We start from the raw sequence: 19,977 nt of genomic DNA on the forward strand, positions 1-19,977 counted from the left end.
GTAAGCAACATGGTATGGGGAAAATGTCATTTTGGGCCATGGTCGCACACCGCCAACCAAAACCAAGAAGGATTTCAATCAGACACAGCTGATGGAATATGCATCGTGTCCCTGCCTCAACCTTTTGGGGATTTGAAAGGAATTTACAGAGCCCTATTTAAAGCACCACAATCTCATGAATATTTACGCTGTGTCATTGAGCGCTGCCTAAACCTCGGCTCGTTTGGCTAATGGCACATTTAGGAGGTTTAGCAAGGTGTTGAAACTGGACCGGGGCCTACGGCAACATTCATTACCACCTCCTGTCCTCCCCCTTGTCTCGAGAATAGAGAAAAAAAGACACCATGACTGCTCTGCAGAGGGATGGCGACGTGCCCAGTAGGCATGAGACTGGTTGTGTCCTAGTTACCCGGGCATGAAGCCTATCTGACTGCCTCCATCCCAAACAGCACAACACTTAGCTTAGTCTACCCTTCTGCTATCAAAGCTACAACTACATCTAGAGGGTGGTCTGTCTGTACAGCCATTGAATAAATATACCTTTACTGTCACACTTAACTAATCGTTCAGTTCCTCCACAGCATTAAAATAAAAAATCCACCCAAAACTAGTCATTCCTTTTAATTATATAGTTTCAAATAACTGTGAGAAACATGGAAAATCTGCAGTTTAAGTCGACTACAAAATCCACAATGCAATGTGCTCTCTATGGTTTTGATTCCAAAACATCTGGAGATTTTTGCAGAAATACTCATAATAAACATTGATAAAAGATACAAGTGTTATTCACAGAATTAAAGAGACTCCTCCTTAATGCAACTGCTGTGTCAGATTTGACGGAAAAAGCATAATCTGAGTATGGTCCTCAGCCCAATCCAGCCAAAGAAATATCCGCCATGTTGGAGTCAACAGATAGAAATAAATATTCACTTACCTTTTTGATGATCTTCATCAGAAGGCACTCCCAGGAATCCCAGTTCGACAATAAATGAGTGATTTGTTCCATAAAGTCCATAATTTATGTCTAAATAGCCACTTGTTGTTAGTGTGTTCAGCCCAGTAATCCATCTTCATGAGGCATGAGTACTTCTTCCAGACTAAAAGTTCCGTTACAGGTCGTAGAAACAAGTCAAACGATGTATGGAATCAATCTTTAGCATGTTTTTAACATAAATCATCAATAAAGTTCCAACTGGAGAATTTCATTGTCTGAAGAAAAGCACTGGAACGAATCGAACAACTCTGTCGGGATCGTGCGTCACGAGCCTGAGACACTGCCAGACCCATGACTCATTCAGCTCCCATTCCCCCCTCCTTTATAGCAGAAACCTGAAACAAGTTTCTAAAGACGGTTGACATCTAGTGGAAGCCGTAGGAAGTGCAACTTGACCCCATAGACACTGTATTCGGTAGACCAAGCTTTGAAAAACTACAAACCTCAGGTTTCCCACTTCCTGGTTGGATTTTTCTCAGGTTTTTTAGAAACTTCAGTGTTTTCTATCCAATACTAATAATAATATGCATATATTAGCGTCTGGGACAGAGTAGGAGGCAGTTCTGTCTGGGCACACTTTTCACCCAAAAGTGAAAATGCTGTCCCCTATCCCAAAAAGGTTCAATTGCAAATTTCTCAAGGTAGGAATATCTGCAAAATATGATCCATTTTCTCAATCGTGATGAGTTTGGCCAGTATTGAAAACTGTTTATGATGGTTTTTGTGATCTAAAAGTTGTATTCCTATTATCTTCCAGTGTAGTGAGAGTGACTTCATCACAGTGCTACATCATACCAGCCTGGTTTTCTGCCTGCTTGAACGCCAATAACTCAGATAAACATGAAATGACCCAGGGAATTGATAGAACATCACTCAGAGATAAACAAAAACAATATAACATTCCAAGTGGGTGAACCTTTCCTTGTAAGGACACAGAACCAATTGTTTGATGTCTGCGCCCGCCCTTCACTATACTACACTACTCTCGGCATGTCACTTCAGATCCTCATTGAGGGGAAAGAAAGAGTGTGCCCCAAATAAAGGACCTCTGGATCCCTCTGGGTTATGAATTTAGGTCAGTTGGCTGGGGCAGAAGAGAACTGGAGAGCGGTGAAGAAGTATGGCCTCCTGAGATCACTGGCTCTATATCACAGAAACATTGGTGACGGTGGAATGGAAACCAATGTCCTACATTCTAAATTTGTGACCGGTGAGGCAGACGTTCGTAATACGCAGCTTTTCAGTCACAGCATTTTGTTTCGATAACGGCCGGGCCTGGCACGAACGTATTATTTGCATGGGTCACTAGCAGCAACAGTGTTCCATTCTTTGGATTATTTTATTGCTTTCATAATGTTGTGTTGAATCATTTGTGCCATTGTGAATCTTGAGCTAACATTTTGGTGTGTGCATGTTGGGGGGAGATGGGTAGAGAAATCGAGTAATCACTCTTGATTTACCTGAAAATATTTAGAACAATACTGTCAGTGTTACTGTCGCACATTGCAACGTGCTTTTCACCTGCTCCTAGTCACGGTTTCCCACTCATCCAGAAACGGTGAATGCATGACTTCCATGGCAACCAGAAGTTAATGAATCATTGTGTTCTTGGCACAGGGCCAGGGGTGACCTTCACAGAGAGAGAGATTAGGAGGAGTTTGACACCACGCTGAGTCCACCAGGCCGGTGGCCCTTGGCCCTCAGACCAGTATGGCGCACACACATGAACGGACACTATTATGCACACGGCCAAACATGCAGGCTGCATGAGAATGAGGCCTCTTGGTTATGGTGCATTTGATGAACTCAATCAGAAGACTATTCCTTCATCTGCTCGTGTTGAATAACTAATGCAGCGTGGACAGCATTTAGCACGGTTAGTAAACATATATCTGAATATATTGTGTTAATTCATTTCCTTTGTGAATAGGCTTGCAGCCTACAATAGGTAGTTCCTGTCACAATGTATTATGGTTAATTGTAGTTGAGGGAAAACACAAGATGACATCCTTTCTTTTGTAGTACGCCCAGGCTAGAAATGAAGCAACGTTTCTCAGGTCTTCGTGATGTAGCTGGGATGTCTCCATTTGGGATTAGGATGTTTTTAAGTCCTTGCATACAAAACATTCCTTGGCTAAGACCATGAAATAGCATTGACTTGTCCTCTGTCTAGCTTGCAACATCAAGGATGTCATACTCTGACGGCCTCTCAGAGAAGTAGTTGTTCTACTTCAATCTGTCAACACTGATGTCATCTTGTTCTTTTATGATTCCGTGACATTACAGTTGGGCACGTTCCTTTTTATGGCAATGTCAGTTTTGTAAATAATGGAAAAACACTTGTAATTTGAAAATGTTCACAGCCATATGTCAAAGAAAATGCAGGCTTCAAATCAACTGTTAGAAATATAATAGTGTCTGTCTTGTTGTTTGAAGGGCTTGACTGCTAACGGGTATACGTGTGCTCCGTCTGTCGTACAGCGTATGTCCAGTGGGAGCTACACAACAAGGTGACAAACGGCAGCGCTGCCAAAAACCAGGTGACTCAGGAGACTGAGGATATTGGCAGATGGCCACGGTGTGACGGAAACACTGAACGCCGAGGAGACATGACACAAATGAGTGCCGGAGCCTCTCTTAATGACCTGTCTAGAGCAAGGAGTGCAGCGAGGGAGGAACATGATGATGGCAGGCCCACAAAGCACGTCCATTAGAGGCCTTGATCAGACTAATCATCCTGTGGACAAAATAGTGTTGCGATTGTTAGCCTAGCCTTTTAGGCTCAATTACCCTGGTAGCCTAGTCGGTTAACCTAGCTTTGCCTATTAGCATTGTAACTTTTGATTTGTGGTTTGGACTTTTGAACTTCTATTAGGTTAAGATCAAGATCAGTCTGTGTGTCATTTTGAGGAACTTACAGTAAGTGAAAGCTTAAGGAGGCTAAACGTACAATGAGATTAGTGTGGCAGCTTTTGGTTGGCCAGCATGTGGTTTGATTGACTCAGCAGTCAGCCTCTCTGGTCTTCTTAGTGCTTCATTGATACGGTCCTTGAGCTTTGCATTTGCATAGAGAGCTAAAAAAAATGTCTTATGATTTCACTGTAGGAATATTTGTGAAACCATTTCCCTGAAGGTTGGGTCTTCACCATGGTTCCAACCATTTCAACTGCCATTCATTTCTCTTCTGACTGAATGCACACCAACGTTGAGTTGCCTCTTCACCATCCCCTCCGCAGTAGAAGTCAATGAAACACTCTCCTCAGAATGACAGCTTTCCTCACAGGATTAGATGCATATTACATGCATTGCTCCAGTGTTCACTTTAGTAGGAAGCACTTCCAGCAGCAATTGTATCACATCTCTGACTCATTTTTTCCCCTTTCTATTTTTGTTTCTGAATTGACCAGGGACAAGTCATCAGTTGTTTGACAGCGCTTTTGTCTCTTTGAGAAAGGTAAACCCTGTCCACCATCACAGCCCCTGTCCAGCCCCTGCATTTTGCACTAACACACAAGGACGACTCGTGGTTTGGCCGCTTCACAAAAGGGAACCTGTGTTTTGGGAGTGTGGAAAACAGAATGTAGGGATGGGCGTTTGACATTTATTTACTATTCAAATAGACATTTTGTCAGAAAATTAATTGGTTGAGAGTAAATAGCAGAATGTCCGCTGTTAACCTCTACCATGTGTATTTGCGTCATTCTGATTGCTTTTTCTCTGGTAGCAACAGCAAAAGAAGACATTTTTGGCATGATAGGACTGATTCTGTTATAAAAAATACTTTCTGGGGACTTTTTGCATTTGTGTCGTATTGTGGAACTCTTGTTAGATGAGCATCTGTAATTGCTATTTAAAGTAGGGAGAAATAGCATACCGATGTCAAGGCCGCCTAGAGGGCTAAATGTGCACCAGTAGCTTAACTCAACGTTATAAAAACTACTAAAAACTAAGAATTTGAAATGTCACAAGGATCATTTAATTTAAAGTTTTTTCATTGTTAAAGTCGGCCTAAAGAAAATCGAACACTAACGTCTGTTCGGCTATCCGAATATTCGTTTAACCTTGCCCATCCCTAGTAGAGTGCATCCGCTCCGAGAGGAGCCTCGGTAGACTATAAATAGGTCTTACATAATCAAGTTTGATATGACATTATGTAATTACAGAGAGAGCTGCTAGGCCAGGTTCAAATGAGAGCCGTTCTTGACCAGAGTCTCTGACTGCATCGTAGCCCAGGAGGTGTTGAATGTTGATATTAACGAGTGATGGCAGTGCTTATCACAGCGATTTAATGCAGGGCTCGGCTGTGGTGTCATTTGAGCGGTAGGGTGCAGTGACAGACGGGGAGAGGGGAGGCTTGTCTAGGCCTTTTTGATGACGAGTGGGACTGGGAATTGCCAGGGACCTCTATGATATTGTCACGATACTTACAGTGCTTTCGGAAAGTATTCAGACCCCTTCCCCTTTTCCACATTTTGTTATGTTACAGTCTTATTCTAAAATGTATTAAATAAATACAAGTCCTTATCAATCTACACACAATACTCCATAATGACAAAGTGAAATGTTTGCAAATATATAAGTGAATTGATACCTTATTTGCATAAGTATTCAGACCCTTTGCTATGAGACACTAAATTGAGCTCCGGTACATCCTGTTTCCATTGATCATTCTTGATGTTTCTACAACTTGGAGTCCACCGGTGGTAAATTCTATTGATTGGACATGATTTGGAAAGGCGCGAGCACACACCTGTCTATATAAGGTCCCACAGTTGACAGTCCATGTCAGAGCAAAAAACAATGCCATGAGGTCGAAGGAATTGTCCGTAGCGCTGCACGACAGGGTTGTTGAGGCACAGATCTGGGGTAACGGTACCAAATGTCTGCAGCATTGGAGGTCCCCAAGAACACAGGGGCCTCCATATTCAATGTCTGCTTTTTTATTTTTACCCATCTACCAATAGGTGCCCTTTGTGAGGCCTTGGAAAACCTCCCTGGTCTTTGTGGTTGAATCATTGTTTGAAATTCACTGCTCGACTGAGGGACCTTACAGATATTTGTACGTGTGGGGTACATACAGTACATGAGTTAATCATTCAAAAATCATAAACACTTTTGCACACAGTGAGTCCATGCAACTTATGTGATTTATTCAGATTTTTTTAAACTTAGGCTTGCCTTAAAGATTACCCATTTCCTCTGATGGAAAATTAATTATGTAGAGATACTGTAGTATACAGGATATGTCCATTTATAGTTACTTGGCTAGCTCCTCAAAGTACCACTGCCCCACTTTCTATACAGCTCTACTGTACACGTTCACTATCTAGGTTGCTCACGTAATGTGTTATGGAATAGTTCAATGTTGTACATTCATAGATGGATGTATACATTCTGTGCAGTTCTAGCAATATAATGCTAGAACTGCTCTCAAATCTCCCAGTATACTACACAATGTGCGCACACACACACACACACACACACACAGTGTTTTCTGACTGACACCATTTACATATATTTGTTGTATTATTGACAGGCTCTAACCCTGTATGTTGTCGGGAGCTTAGACTGCAACTCCAGAAGGCCAGACTCCGGCACTTCCACTTATTTGTTAGTTAATCTATACGATAAGAACGCAAACTTCCTTGTCTGTAGCCGTGGTTAACCACGTTGATTTACGGCCTCCAGCATATTGATTGCTGCCGTAATGTGTCGTGCCAGACATGCAGTAGGTCTATTTTTAAAATTTGGTGTGTGTGTGTGTCACGGAGCGATAATGGACCACCTGGTAAATAATGCAGCGACGGGAGAGCACCCTTTTGAGTTGCACCACCTTTTGTCATGAGAACTTTGCGCTCTCCTCTCCTCCGGCTCGCCATAAGAATCAAAGACAAATGAGAGATTCTATTTACCCCAGCTTATCCAATCCACAATACATAGAGTGAGCTTTATAGTGTACACTGTCTGTATTATGGTGGTCTATCCACCTTGTACTACTGTTGGACAAAAATCACAACATCTTCAATGAGACTCTCGTTGTAAAGACAGCCGTATAATGCACATACCATTTCAACAATCATATGGCGATCTATAGTGCTAATGTGATTCCACTTGCTGCTGGGATGGCTGGCCCTGGCAGGTTTTCACTTGGCAGCCAGTGAGTCTTGTCTTGGCATGTTTGATTGGTGTAGAGTAGACAGGCTTTTAGCGCTCTTGGCTAGCCTCCCACTGCTTGGCCTGATGAAAGCAGGCCCAGTGTACTACACTAATGGATAGGAGGCTCTCCTCTCGCTCCCTCTCCCCCCTCTCTCTCGTTCTGCCTCTCTCGCGTCCCCTCAACCTGCCTGCCTCCACTGAAGAGCTGAAGGGAAGACAGAGTCCACAAATCAAGGGGAATCACTTAATAGTCAGGAGGTGCCCATTTCAGTTGCTTTGTCACTAGATTAATGATTTACCACATCTGATTCCCAGGACTTCTCCCTGTCTGTTTGACACAGGGTGGTTTTGGTGACTCCCCATGCAGCACGTTGACCTTGACACAACCAGACAAACAACACTGTTCCTATAAACGACTCACACTGGCCAGTGTGTTGTCATCTTGGCAGCCTTAGCACAGGTCAGGACATGTTCTCTCCCTGCAGCATGTGTAGACAGCATTGACTCATTCTCAGTCCCTATAGCAGCCCCTCCTTTTGTATTTTTTTGGGGGGTAGATCAGCTTTATTATTGCAGATTGTGGGTTCTATCTATGTAATTGTCTGCATTATTTCCAATCCCCCATATGTTTTTCTTATTTTCCCCTGACCCTACCATCCCTCCCCTAATTGAAATATCCATATGGACAACAACGCTTAGGCTTCTACTTCCAGCTTATACATTTTACAGACACAGTACATTTTACATTTGTTAACTAGCCACTCATCCTTTCTGCCTCCTTCTACTTTTTGGTCTCTGAGAGGGAAGCTATTGTGTTAGTGCTCACTGCTATACAAGTGAAAGCTATGTATCTGCCCGGCCCCTCCTTTTCTCCCTCTCTCTCCCCAGTTGCCTAGCAGCGATGGGAGAGTTTGACAGTGTTGACATTTCCTGCACGGGGGCAGTTCCTGTAAACACTCAGAGACAATAAGTGACTGCTGTCTCTTCCTCTCCGGTCTCAGCCAGGGTGGATGAAAGGCAGTCAGAATCAGAGTTGAGAAGGCCCAAAATAAACCCTTTCTCAGAAATTGAAGAGGAGATGACGGCGAAGGGAAAGTGTTCTTTTAATACGACTGCTTTTATCTCAGGGCAAAAAGCAACAAGACGCTCGCTGCAGGATTAGAGATGCATTTATTCTGTCTGAGAGCATCCAGAAGGGAAGTGATTGTTACTGACAAGGTGCGTTTAGGCAACGAGCTGGTGTCACACTGCCTTTCTGACCAATGCAGAATGACACAGCGAATAACTGCATGTCTGGGACATGGGGACAGATCATGTAGATGCTCATTACTGAGCTATCTTCATTCACACATTGTGAATCTCATATCAGTTTTCTGTTGTCTGTGAAATGACAAACATTAGCCATTCTGCGTCGTAAATCTATCATTAAAAATACCAGTTGCAGAGCTGGAAGAGCATCAAATTCTCTGATTCATCTCAGGAAATGTTTTTAACCAGGGCTCCTCTCTCTTGCTCTCAGCTCTGTGCCAGGCAAGATGACCACAGCCAGGTATCGGCCCACCTGGGACCTGGCACTGGACCCGCTGGTCTCCTGCAAACTGTGCCTTGGAGAGTTTCCCCTGGAGCAGATGACCACCATCACTCAGTGTCAATGTGTCTTCTGTACACTGGTGAGTGCACTTAAATCGTCTGTTCCCTATCTTGTCAACATGTCCTCTGTGTGCACCGTAGTGTGTATGTGTTGTTTTACACCGTCCTTGTCAATATGTCCCCTGTGTGCACCGTAGTGGGACGGGGTTGTGTTTTACACCGTCCTTGTCAATATGTCCCCTGTGTGCACCGTAGTCGGAAGGGGTTGTGTTTTACACCGTCCTTGTCAATATGTCCCCTGTGTGCACCGTAGTGTGTATGTGTTTTACACCGTCCTTGTCAATATGTCCCCTGTGTGCACCGTAGTGGGAAGGGGTTGTGTTTTACACCGTCCTTGTCAATATGTCCCCTGTGTGCACCGTAGTGTGTATGTGTTTTACACCGTCCTTGTCAATATGTCCCCTGTGTGCACCCGTCCTTGTCAATATGTCCCCTGTGTGCACCGTAGTGTGTATGTGTTTTACACCGTTTTGTCAATATGTCCCCTGTGTCGTAGTGGGAAGGGGTTGTGTTTTACACCGTCCTTGTCAATATGTCCCCTGTGTATGTGTTTTACACCGTAGTGTCAATATGTCCCCTGTGTGCACCGTAGTGTGTGTGTGTTGTTTTACACCGTCCTTGTCAATATGTCCCCTGTGTGCACCGTAGTGGGACGGGGTTGTGTTTTACACCGTCCTTGTCAATATGTCCCCTGTGTGCACCGTAGTCGGAAGGGGTTGTGTTTTACACCGTCCTTGTCAATATGTCCCCTGTGTGCACCGTAGTGTGTATGTGTTTTACACCGTCCTTGTCAATATGTCCCCTGTGTGCACCGTAGTGTGTGTTGTGTTTTACACCGTCCTTGTCAATATGTCCCCTGTGTGCACCGTAGTGTGTATGTGTTGTGTTTTACACCGTCCTTGTCAATATGTCCCCTGTGTGCACCGTAGTGGGAAGGGGTTGTGTTTTACACCGTCCTTGTCAATATGTCCTCTGTGTGCACCGTAGTGGGAAGGGGTTGTGTTTTACACCGTCCTTGTCAATATGTCCCCTGTGTGCACCGTAGTGTGTGTTGTGTTGTGTTTTACACCGTCCTTGTCAATATGTCCCCTGTGTGCACCGTAGTGTGTATGTGTTGTTTTACACCGTCCTTGTCACTATGTCCCCTGTGTGCACCGTAGTGTGTGTGTTGTTTTACACCGTCCTTGTCAATATGTCCCCTGTGTGCACCGTAGTGTGTATGTGTTATGTTTTACACCGTCCTTGTCAATATGTCCCCTGTGTGCACCGTAGTGTGTATGTGTTGTTTTACACCGTTTTTGTCACTATGTCCCCTGTGTGCACCGTAGTGTGTGTGTTGTTTTACACCGTCCTTGTCAATATGTCCCCTGTGTGCACCGTAGTGTGTATGTGTTGTGTTTTACACCGTCCTTGTCAATATGTTTGTGCACCGTAGTGTGTATGTGTTGTTTTACACCGTCCTTGTCAATATGTCCCCTGTGTGCACCGTAGTGGGAAGGGGTTGTGTTTTACCGTCCTTGTCAATATGTCCCCTGTGTGCACCGTAGTGTGTATGTGTTGTTTTACACCGTTTTTGTCACTATGTCCCCTGTGTGCACCGTAGTGTGTGTGTTGTTTTACACCGTCCTTGTCAATATGTCCCCTGTGTGCACCGTAGTGTGTATGTGTTGTGTTTTACACCGTCCTTGTCAATATGTCCCCTGTGTGCACCGTAGTGTGTATGTGTTGTGTTTTACACCGTCCTTGTCAATATGTCCTCTGTGAAAGAGCCGTATCCGTGTTGCACATGTTAACGTCCTGAAGAATAGTGTTTGTTCACCCACGATGTTATGCCTAAGAAGTCATGTGCTTTCTACCTCAATATGTGGATAGTGAAGTACTTGCAGTGAATACTATGCAATTGTTTCTTCCATATAGATCCAGTGTTTACCACTTTGAATGCACAGATCAATGTAACAATATAATTGTCAACAAAGTGAAAGGAATTCTTACATGGCTGGAGGTTGTGAGCACATGCATCGCATACCTAGATCTAGGAGTGAGCATCTCCTATACATGCCGGTCCATGGTATTCCTCTACCTGGGTCAAACACTGAAACCTCAACTCCCTTCTTGATCTTGCGATTTTGTTTGTAATGTATCTACAGAAATACAATACTGGTCGTAATTTAACTTAACAAATGTATCCTACAGTCATTGTGGACTACTGTCCAGTTGCTTGAATTCACAGAGGAGAGGCACATTGCCTTTTGACCTCTCCACAAGCTGGGACCACGGCCACGACTTTCCCAGCATGTGAAAGCCCGAGGATGCTTAGAAATTCAGCAGCATCCAACTCGCCCCTCAGTATTTTTGGAGTGAGAGAAAGTCAAAACATGACAAACAATTTGTTTGCCGAACCATAGAAAATTATGCATTAAAACAAATATCTTAGTTAGGACTTAAGGTGTCTTCCAGTCAGTGGGCCTACATCAAATGTATTGTATTTTGTCTGTAATTGACATATTGAATATAAACTCAGTAGCAAGAGACTGAATGTACTGTAATGGTTTGGTAGGGGATCTCAAACCAGTCTGCTATCATTTATATATTTGAACAGTGGGAACAATAACTGTCTGGCTGTCTTAGGGATGCACGATATATCGGTGAACATATCGATGTCAAGTTTAATGGTGATGTTAAAAACCGATGTCAAAGCTACCGTGCATACCTACAGTTGAAGTCGGAAGTTTACATACACTTAGGTTGGAGTCATTAACTTGTTTTTCAACCACGCCAAAACTATAGTTTGTTAAAAATAAATTTGTGCAAAGTTGGTTGGTCCTTCTGTAGCTCAGTTGGTAGAGCATGGCGCTTGTAATGCCAGGGTAGTGGGTTCAATCCCCGGGACCACCCATACGTAGAATGTATGCACACATGACTGTAAGTCGCTTTGGATAAAAGCGTCTGCTAAATGGCATTTATTATTATTATTATTATTACTTTGTGCATGACACAAGTCATTTTTTAAAAATGGTTTACAATCTGATTTCACTTATTATTCACTGTATCACAATTCCAGTGGGTTAGAAGTTAACATACACTAAGTTGACTGTGCCTATAAACGGCTTCGAAAATTATGGCTTTAGAAGCTTCTGATACGGCTAATTTACGTAATTTGAGTCAATTGGAGGTGTACCTGTGGATGTATTTCAAGGCCTACCGTCAAACTCCGTGCCTCTTTGCTTGACAGCATGGGGAAGTCAAAAGGAATCAGCCAAGACCTCAGAAAAGAATTGTAGACATCCACAAGTCTGGTTCATCCTTGGGAGCACTTTCCAAAAGCCTGAAGGTACCACTTTCATCTGTACAAACAATAGTATGCAAGTATAAACACCATGGGACCACGCAGCCGTCATACCTCTCTGGAAGGAGACGCATTCTGTCTCCTAGACATAAACGTACTTTGGTGTGAAAAGTGCATATCAATCCCAGAACAACAGCAAAGGACCTTGTGAAGATGCTGGAGGAAACGGGTACAAAAGTATCTATATCCACAGTAAAACGAGTCCTATATCAACATAACCTGAATTGCCGCTCAGCAAGGAAGAAGCCACGGCTCCAAAACCGCCCTAAACTCTACGGTTTGCAACTGCACATGGGGACAAAGATCGTACTTTTTGGAGAAATGTCTCTGGTTTGATTAAACAAAAATATAACTGTTCGGCCATAATGACCATCATTATGTTTGGAGGAGAAAGTGGGAGGCTTGCAAGTCGAAGAACACCATCCCAACCGTGAAGCACAGGGGTGGCAACATCATGTTGTGGGGGTGCTTTGCTGCAGGAGGGACTGGTGCACTTCACAAAATAGATGGCATCATGATTATAAATATTCACTTACCTTTGATCTTCATCAGAATGCACTCCCAGGAATCCCAGTTCCATAATAAATGTTTGTTTTGTTCGATAATGTCCATCATTTATGTCCAAATTCCTCCTTGTTGTTAGCGCGTTCAGCCCAGTAAATCAACTTCATGACGCACGAGCAGACAAAGTCCAAGAGTTCCATTACAGTCCGTAGAAACATGTCAAACGATGTATAGAATCAATCTTTAGGATGTTTTTAACAAATCCTCAATCATGTTCCAACCGGAGAATTCCTTTGTCTTCAGAAATGCAATGGAACGCAGGTTGCTCTCACGTGAACGCGCGAGACTGAGCTCGTGGCTGCTGGCAGACCTCTGACTCATTCCCCTCTCATTCGACCCCAGTCACAGTCGAAGCCTCAAACAATGTTCTAAAGACTGTTGACATCTAGTGGAAGCCTTAGGAAGTGCAACATGACCCCATAGACACTGTATTCGATAGGGCTAGAGTCAAAACTACAAACCTCAGATTTTCCACTTCCTGGTTGGATTTTTTTCTCAGGTTTTTTCCTGCCACAGGCAAAGTGGTTTCTGTTATACTCAGACATCATTCAAACTGTTTTAGAAACTTCAGTGTTTTTCATCCAAATCTACTAATATATGCATATTCTAGCTTTTATGGCTGAGTAGCAAGCAGTTTAATTTGGGCACGCTTTTCATCCAAAATTCCCAATGCTACCCCCTACCCTAGAGAAGTTAAGGACCACAAAGTCAAGTTATTGGAGTGGCCATCACAAAGCCCTGACCTCAATCCTATAGTTAATTTGCGGGCAGAACTGAATGCGCGTGTGTGAGCAAGGAGGCCTACAAACCTGACTCAGTTACACCAGCTCTGTCAGGAAGAATGGGCCAAAATTCACCCAACTTATTGTGGGAAGCTTGTGGATGGCTACCTGAAAAGTTTGACCCAAGTTAAACTATTTAAAGGCAATGCTACCAAATACTAATTGAGTGCATGTAAACTTCTGACCCACTGGGAATGTGATGAAAGAAATAAAAGCTGAAATATATCATTCTCTCTACTATTGTTCTGACATTTCACATTCTTGAAATAAAGTGGTGATCCTAACTGACCTAAGACAGGGAATTTTTAATAGGATTAAATGTCAGGAATTGTGAAACTGAGTTAAGTGTATAAAACGTAGGTACATGACCATAACGCCACATAAAATTGTGCGCTACACGTGCAACACGTCATTCCTAACCTAGCCCACACAATTTCTGCTGTGTGGATTGAGCATTCAACAAGTCAGGCAGTCATTTGAAAGATTAAGAACATTTCAACGAGACGACTCGAGGCGAAATCCATTAAAGCCAAGATAATGAAATTCATTGCCTTTGACAATCTACCGTTCTGTCGTTGGTGATGTTGGCTTTCACCAACTGGTCGAGCACCGGTACCCACTACGAAGTGCGCTATTTTTCAGATGTTGCCCTACCAGAGTTACACAGTAATAGCGTCACTGCTATTAGCTTCACGACATGCATACTATGGAACGCCATTTGAGCCTTTGCGTGTCACAAAAGATACAGTAGCACAGTCAAAGCTGAACAAAAAAAGTCTGCAAACACCGGCCACGAACAATGTGTTTACAATACCGCGTTAGTAATAAAGTATCATTTGTTTGACCAACTTCTGGGGTAGCTAGCTTTAGCTTGGTGCCTAGCTAGCACCAATACAAACAGCCTGAAAACAATGACCAATAGAAACTGCAGTCATTTTCAGTATTTCTTAGGACTGATTTAGGAATCCTTGTGAGTAAGTATTATCTAAGTTGCCACTTCTTGTTCGCCTATTGAAATTGAACTTCAGATCATGAAAATAAATAGCTAGCCAGCTACTTAACCCTGTTGCCAAAAGCAAACGTTTTAAGCATCCAGCTAGCCTCTGTAGTGGAAATTTCCTCTATTTACCAAATCATGAGCGCAAACCAAACCACACACAAGTCAGAGTTAGTTATCAAAGTCCATCCTTAATTATATGAGCTCTATCACAACCCTGTGACTCTCAGAGAAATCAATTCAGTGTCTATCCATGAATTCTCTGAGAGCCCCACTACATTGCAACTGAGATCCTTTAATGGCAAAGAACACACATAGTCAGACAGCATAGACATAATAAATCGTTCAGCTTTGTCTCCTTACTCAAACCCAGAACCATAAACCAACCCTCCATATCAACAGGCATATATCAAATTGTTATTTAGATACAACCAATTCTAAATACAACCAATTCTAAATACAACCAATCCTGGACAAGCTCACGGAGAGGAGAGTGATTGCTATAGGTTAAGATAGGGACAACATTAGAGGGAGCATAGAATGATTCCAGACACTGCCATCCTCCTCTCCCCGATGGGAAAAGTAGGGAGTGACTGGCACACAGACACAGTGGAGCAAAAGATATGTTTACACATGATGACACCTTGACCTCTCCCCTCTCTGCGGCCCATGCAACTTAGTCTTGACATAGAACAGATAACTGCAACCCCGCCACAGTATTATACAAAAATACCATTCTGATGAGAAGTAACTTACAAACATATGATGAATATAAAACATCTTACCTATGTTACCAACCAATTCTGATTATTCCCCAACACCTCATCTGGCTAGTGAGGCTCGACCGGACCGGGTTATGTGCTGTAAAGCTAGCCACAATAAGGATTAGGCACAGTAGTGGAATTTGCGGTTTGCTTTCAAAATAAAAGTATGCCATTGACAGTGATACAAATAGTGAAATTATACATACTTTTATTTTGAGGGCTAACCGCAAAGTCCACTATTGGGGCCGACCACCATTAATCTGATAAGAACTGTTTTATAAATGAGGGTTATTTTAGATGATGACACCTAGCTATATAGCTAGCTAACTAACTACATAGCTACTGAAATAGATTGTCGTTATTTGACACGTCAAATAGTGTTATTTGACATATACCTTTTGACATGCAAAGACCAAACTGCGTTCAATAGAAACCCTGGTTGAGAATGAAACAAATAAACAACAAAACAGCACAGCAAGTAAGTGAAAGAAATAGGTTTTGATTATGTTTTACTGGTAATGGGGACATGCATAAATGCCAACAAAATAACTTTTTGTGTGTGTGTGCATGTACTTTATTTAACTAGGCAAGTCGGTTAAGAACAAATTCTTATTCACAATGATGGCCCGACGACGCTGGCCCAATTGTGCGCTCCCCTATGGGACTCTCAATCACGGCCGGATGTGATAGTCTGGATTCGAACCAGGGACTGTAGTGACGCCTCTTGCACTGAGATGCAGTGCCTTAGACTGCTGCAAGTGTGTGTATTAACTATTTAACTGTACTAGAATGCTGAAAAGACCGCAAAAATGTTAAATATCGGTTATCGGTGTCGTTTTATTTTGGCAAAAATATTTGCCAATAAATATTGAAAATATTGGATATCGGTATCGGCCAAAAATGTAGTGTGTGTGTGTGTGTGTGTGTGTGTGTGTGTGTGTGTGTGTGTATTACAAGTTGGTCGTCGGTGGAGCTCAATCAGAGCTATGAAAGAGCAGTTTCTTTTAGTTTGGTAATGAATTAATGTTTACTGCAGTTGCTAAAGGGAATTGGCTGGATTTGTAGCACTATGCAATATTACATCTTGTAGCTGTGAAGAGCCTTTGTTTAGAAGGCCCTCTCACTGTCTCATTAGTTGAAAATAGTTTCATTGGGATGTTGTGGTTAGCATGCTTCTCTTCAGCTAACCGGACGCAGTCAAGAAATCAGTAATGGATGGCAGAATGAATAGTTAATGCCAAAAGCAGAGAACTTCTACTACGGGGTTCAAAGAGGGAGAGGCACATTGGTTGTCACACCATACAGTATGCCAGGGATGGGTAACTCCAGTCCTCGGGGGTCCTGATTGATGATGCACTTTTGCCTTGAGGACTGGAGTTGCCCATCCCTGCAGTATGCCTGCACATTTTCTGATTGACTGCATGGCCAAGGAGTGAGGTCAATTTCATACTCTTGGTTTTTATTTCAGTGCCTGAAGCAGTATGTGGAACTCCTTATCAAAGAGGGGCTCGAAACTGCTATTAGCTGTCCAGACTCTGCCTGTCCAGAAAGAGGACACTTACTGGAAAATGAGGTATTATTTACAAAAATGTTTAATTGTATAATTTGTATCAGGGACATATGCAATTCAGATATTGAAGGGGCCATAGCCTAATGTATTGTACGATCTTTCAGCTTGTACTTTTCAGTGTACAGTTGCTTACTTTTAAGAATATGATATTACATCTACACACACACCAGAATTCATGTGAGTGAATTCATGATCACAAAGTTGTGGTAAGTTGATAATGCCATTTGATTTTACTGGACTTGTTGCGTGCTGTTTTCAGCAAAACAGAATACATGCAGAATTGACAGAAGTATCTTAAGTAAAATGTGTTCATATCAAGAAGACAAAAGGTAGGTTACACAGACATAACACAACTCAGTCGTGATGGATGATGGGGAAACTAGACGGAATGGCAATCTGTTTGTGCTATCATTCCAACTCTGTATCACTCATTGTTATGACAATGAGCAATGAAGTTGGCAAGAACAAACTGATCTGGCACCTGGCTATGGTGACACTACAAAGTAGGGAAACTGACTATTTCATAAGTGAGGCAAAATGCATTGCATGCATACTATCAGATCATCAAGGAAGTCCAAAACACAAATTCCTATTATTAACAGTGTTAAATAACACTATGTGAAACCGATGCATTTTTATTTCTAATATTTTTTATGTGAAATAATGTTATAAGGACAAAATTAAAAGAGATTGGTAGAAATGTGAAAAAAAAATGTTTTTTCTTTTTGGGAAATCTGTTGCAGCTCAAGTCTACTACAAAACCCACAATGCAATGTTCTCTATCTCCCTCTCTGGGCTAGGTAGCTAGCTAGAAACATGGCAACATACAATAATACCAAAGTGATCTGGTGTGCAGGTAATTGTTTTAAAATCTTTATGAATTGTGATTGTCTGACGAGTTAAAGTGCATTTGGAAAGTATTCAGATCCCTTGAATTTTTCCACATTTTGTTACGTTACAGCCTTAATCTAAAATGGAATAAATTTGTTTTTTTCTCCCTCAATCTATACACAATACCCCGTAATGACCAAACAAAGTTTATTATTATTATTTTTTTTTATTAGATTGTAGAATAATAGTGAAGACATCAAAACTATGAAATAACACATATGGAATCATGTAGTAACCAAAAAAGTGTTAAACAAATCAAAGCATGTTTAATATTTGAGATTCTTCAAAGTAGCTACCCTTTGCCTTGATGACAGCTTTGCACATTCTTGGCATTCTCTCAACCAGCTTCACCTGGAATTATTTTCCAACAATCTTGAAGGAGTCCCCACATATGGTGATCACTTGTTGGCTGCCTTTCCTTCACTCCGCGGTCCAACTCATCCCAAACCATCTCAATTGGGTTGTGGTCGGGTGATTGTGGAGGCCAGGTCAACAGATGCAGCACTCCATTACTTTCCTCCTTGGTCAAATAGCCCGTACACAGCCTGGAGGTGTATATTTTTATTTCAGCAGATGTAATTGTCTGTAAATGTCTGGCTTGCCATTCCAAATAATAAAATGTGAATATCTTTTTTAATATAATTTGAAAAGCAGGTCACTAGGTGTAGGCAAAACCATAAGCAAATAGGTCAACTGTGATATGACTAAAGTGTTAATCAGGCGATTTTTTTTTTCCACAAATAGACAGGTATTTTCCTTTCCATGGTAGCAAGATCTTACCTATTTTTGTTCACTTTCTATGGAAAATGATGGGAGTGAGATGATTAATTTCTTTTGGGATTTGTATACCGAGTATGTCCACATATCCATCAGACCATTTAATTGGTAAACTACACGTTAATGTAAAATTAGCATTTTTTTTGGTAATCCAATATGTAATCTAGTGCACTTAATTTTTATTTGTTTTTAATCCAGAGAGGATGGCAAAAGTATCTAGATCCTCTGAGGCCATAGAGATTCTAATTGTGTTTTTAAAAGAAAACATGAATCATCAGCATACAATGACACCTTAGTTTTTAAGCCACTGATTTCTAATCCCTTAATATTATTGTTTGATCTACAGCTAACATTTCGATAGCAATGATAAATATACATGCCGATAGTGGACAACCTTGTTTTACTCCTCTAGATAGTTTAAAACTTTCTGAGATGTAGCCATTGTTTACTATTTTACACCTAGGGTTACTATACATGACTTGAACCCATTTTATAAGAGATTCCCCAAAATTGAAATATTCTAGGCATTTATATGTAAACGCCAGTCGTACTTTATCAAAAGCCTTTTCAAAATCGGCTATGAAAACCAGGCCTGGTGTCCCCGGTTTTTCATAGTGTTCTATTGTTTCCAGTACTTGTCTTATATTATCTCCAATGTATCGTCCATGTAAAAAACCTGTCTGAATAAGATGAATAATATCTGACAATACTTTAATTCTATGCGCCAGGATTTTTGCATCACAACACTGAAGTGTAATAGGTCTCCAATCTTTTTAATGGACTGGATCTTTATATATACCACTAGGGTCCTGTTTCAATAATGATATCAGACCTTGTTGAGTGTCCAATAAGCTACCGTTTATATAGGAGTGGTTAAAACATGCTAATAATGGTGCTCTGAGTATATAAAAAAAAAAAGTTTTGTATACTTCCACTGGTATGCCTTCTTAATGCATTTGAGATAATAACACGTGTGTGCCTTTCCAAATCAAGTCAAGTTGAAGAAACATGTCAATTATGATCAATGGAAACAGGATGCACCTGAGCTCAATTTAGTCTCTGTACAGTGTGAATACATAAACTATGTTTTTATTTAAAAAAAGGTATACATTTGCCAAAATGTGGAAAATGTCAAGCTGTCTGAATACTTTCTGAATCCACTTTGACATATTCCTACGCGATTTCCAGATTTTCACAGATGGCCCACGTAGAAGTTAAATCATGGGGGAGATTTTTATTTACCCACTGATAGAAAATAGGCTTTCACTAAATTGACAAGATTATTTTTTCTGGGGGTGGACTATCCCTTTAAGGCGGAGTAACGTCCACAGAAGAGGATGTCCTGGGTGCTGTTGTGTGGATTAAGAACAGAAAGGGGTAGTCCGCTTTGAAGGTGTGTTTTTAGGTTTGCAGAAAGGAGCAGATAAAGTCATATTCTGCATGCGTGGTGGTGGTAGCTGCCTCGGTGCCCATCTCGTGCACCTCT

At 41.8% G+C, this 19,977-nt stretch overlaps 1 protein-coding gene across 4 annotated transcripts in view; it reads left to right on the forward strand.

Moving 5' to 3' along the window:
- The window catches only part of LOC118372104 (probable E3 ubiquitin-protein ligase RNF144A-A), a 75,303-nt gene that overhangs the window by 24,976 nt on the left and 30,350 nt on the right, over positions 1–19,977 (forward strand). For 2 of the 4 annotated variants that reach the window (XM_035757870.2, XM_052485890.1), the window contains exons 2-4: positions 2,612–2,870; positions 8,670–8,820; positions 16,722–16,826. In XM_035757870.2, coding sequence (XP_035613763.2) covers positions 2,845–2,870; positions 8,670–8,820; positions 16,722–16,826 — 282 coding nt within the window. In that variant the 5' untranslated portion in view covers positions 2,612–2,844. The remainder of the gene's footprint in view (positions 1–2,611; positions 2,871–8,669; positions 8,821–16,721; positions 16,827–19,977) is intronic. The other 2 variants (XM_035757871.2, XM_035757872.2) reach the window with 1 other exon arrangement.

The sequence above is a fragment of the Oncorhynchus keta genome, chromosome 29 (genome assembly GCF_023373465.1).
Source record: "Oncorhynchus keta strain PuntledgeMale-10-30-2019 chromosome 29, Oket_V2, whole genome shotgun sequence".
NCBI classification, from domain to species: Eukaryota; Metazoa; Chordata; class Actinopteri; order Salmoniformes; family Salmonidae; genus Oncorhynchus; species Oncorhynchus keta.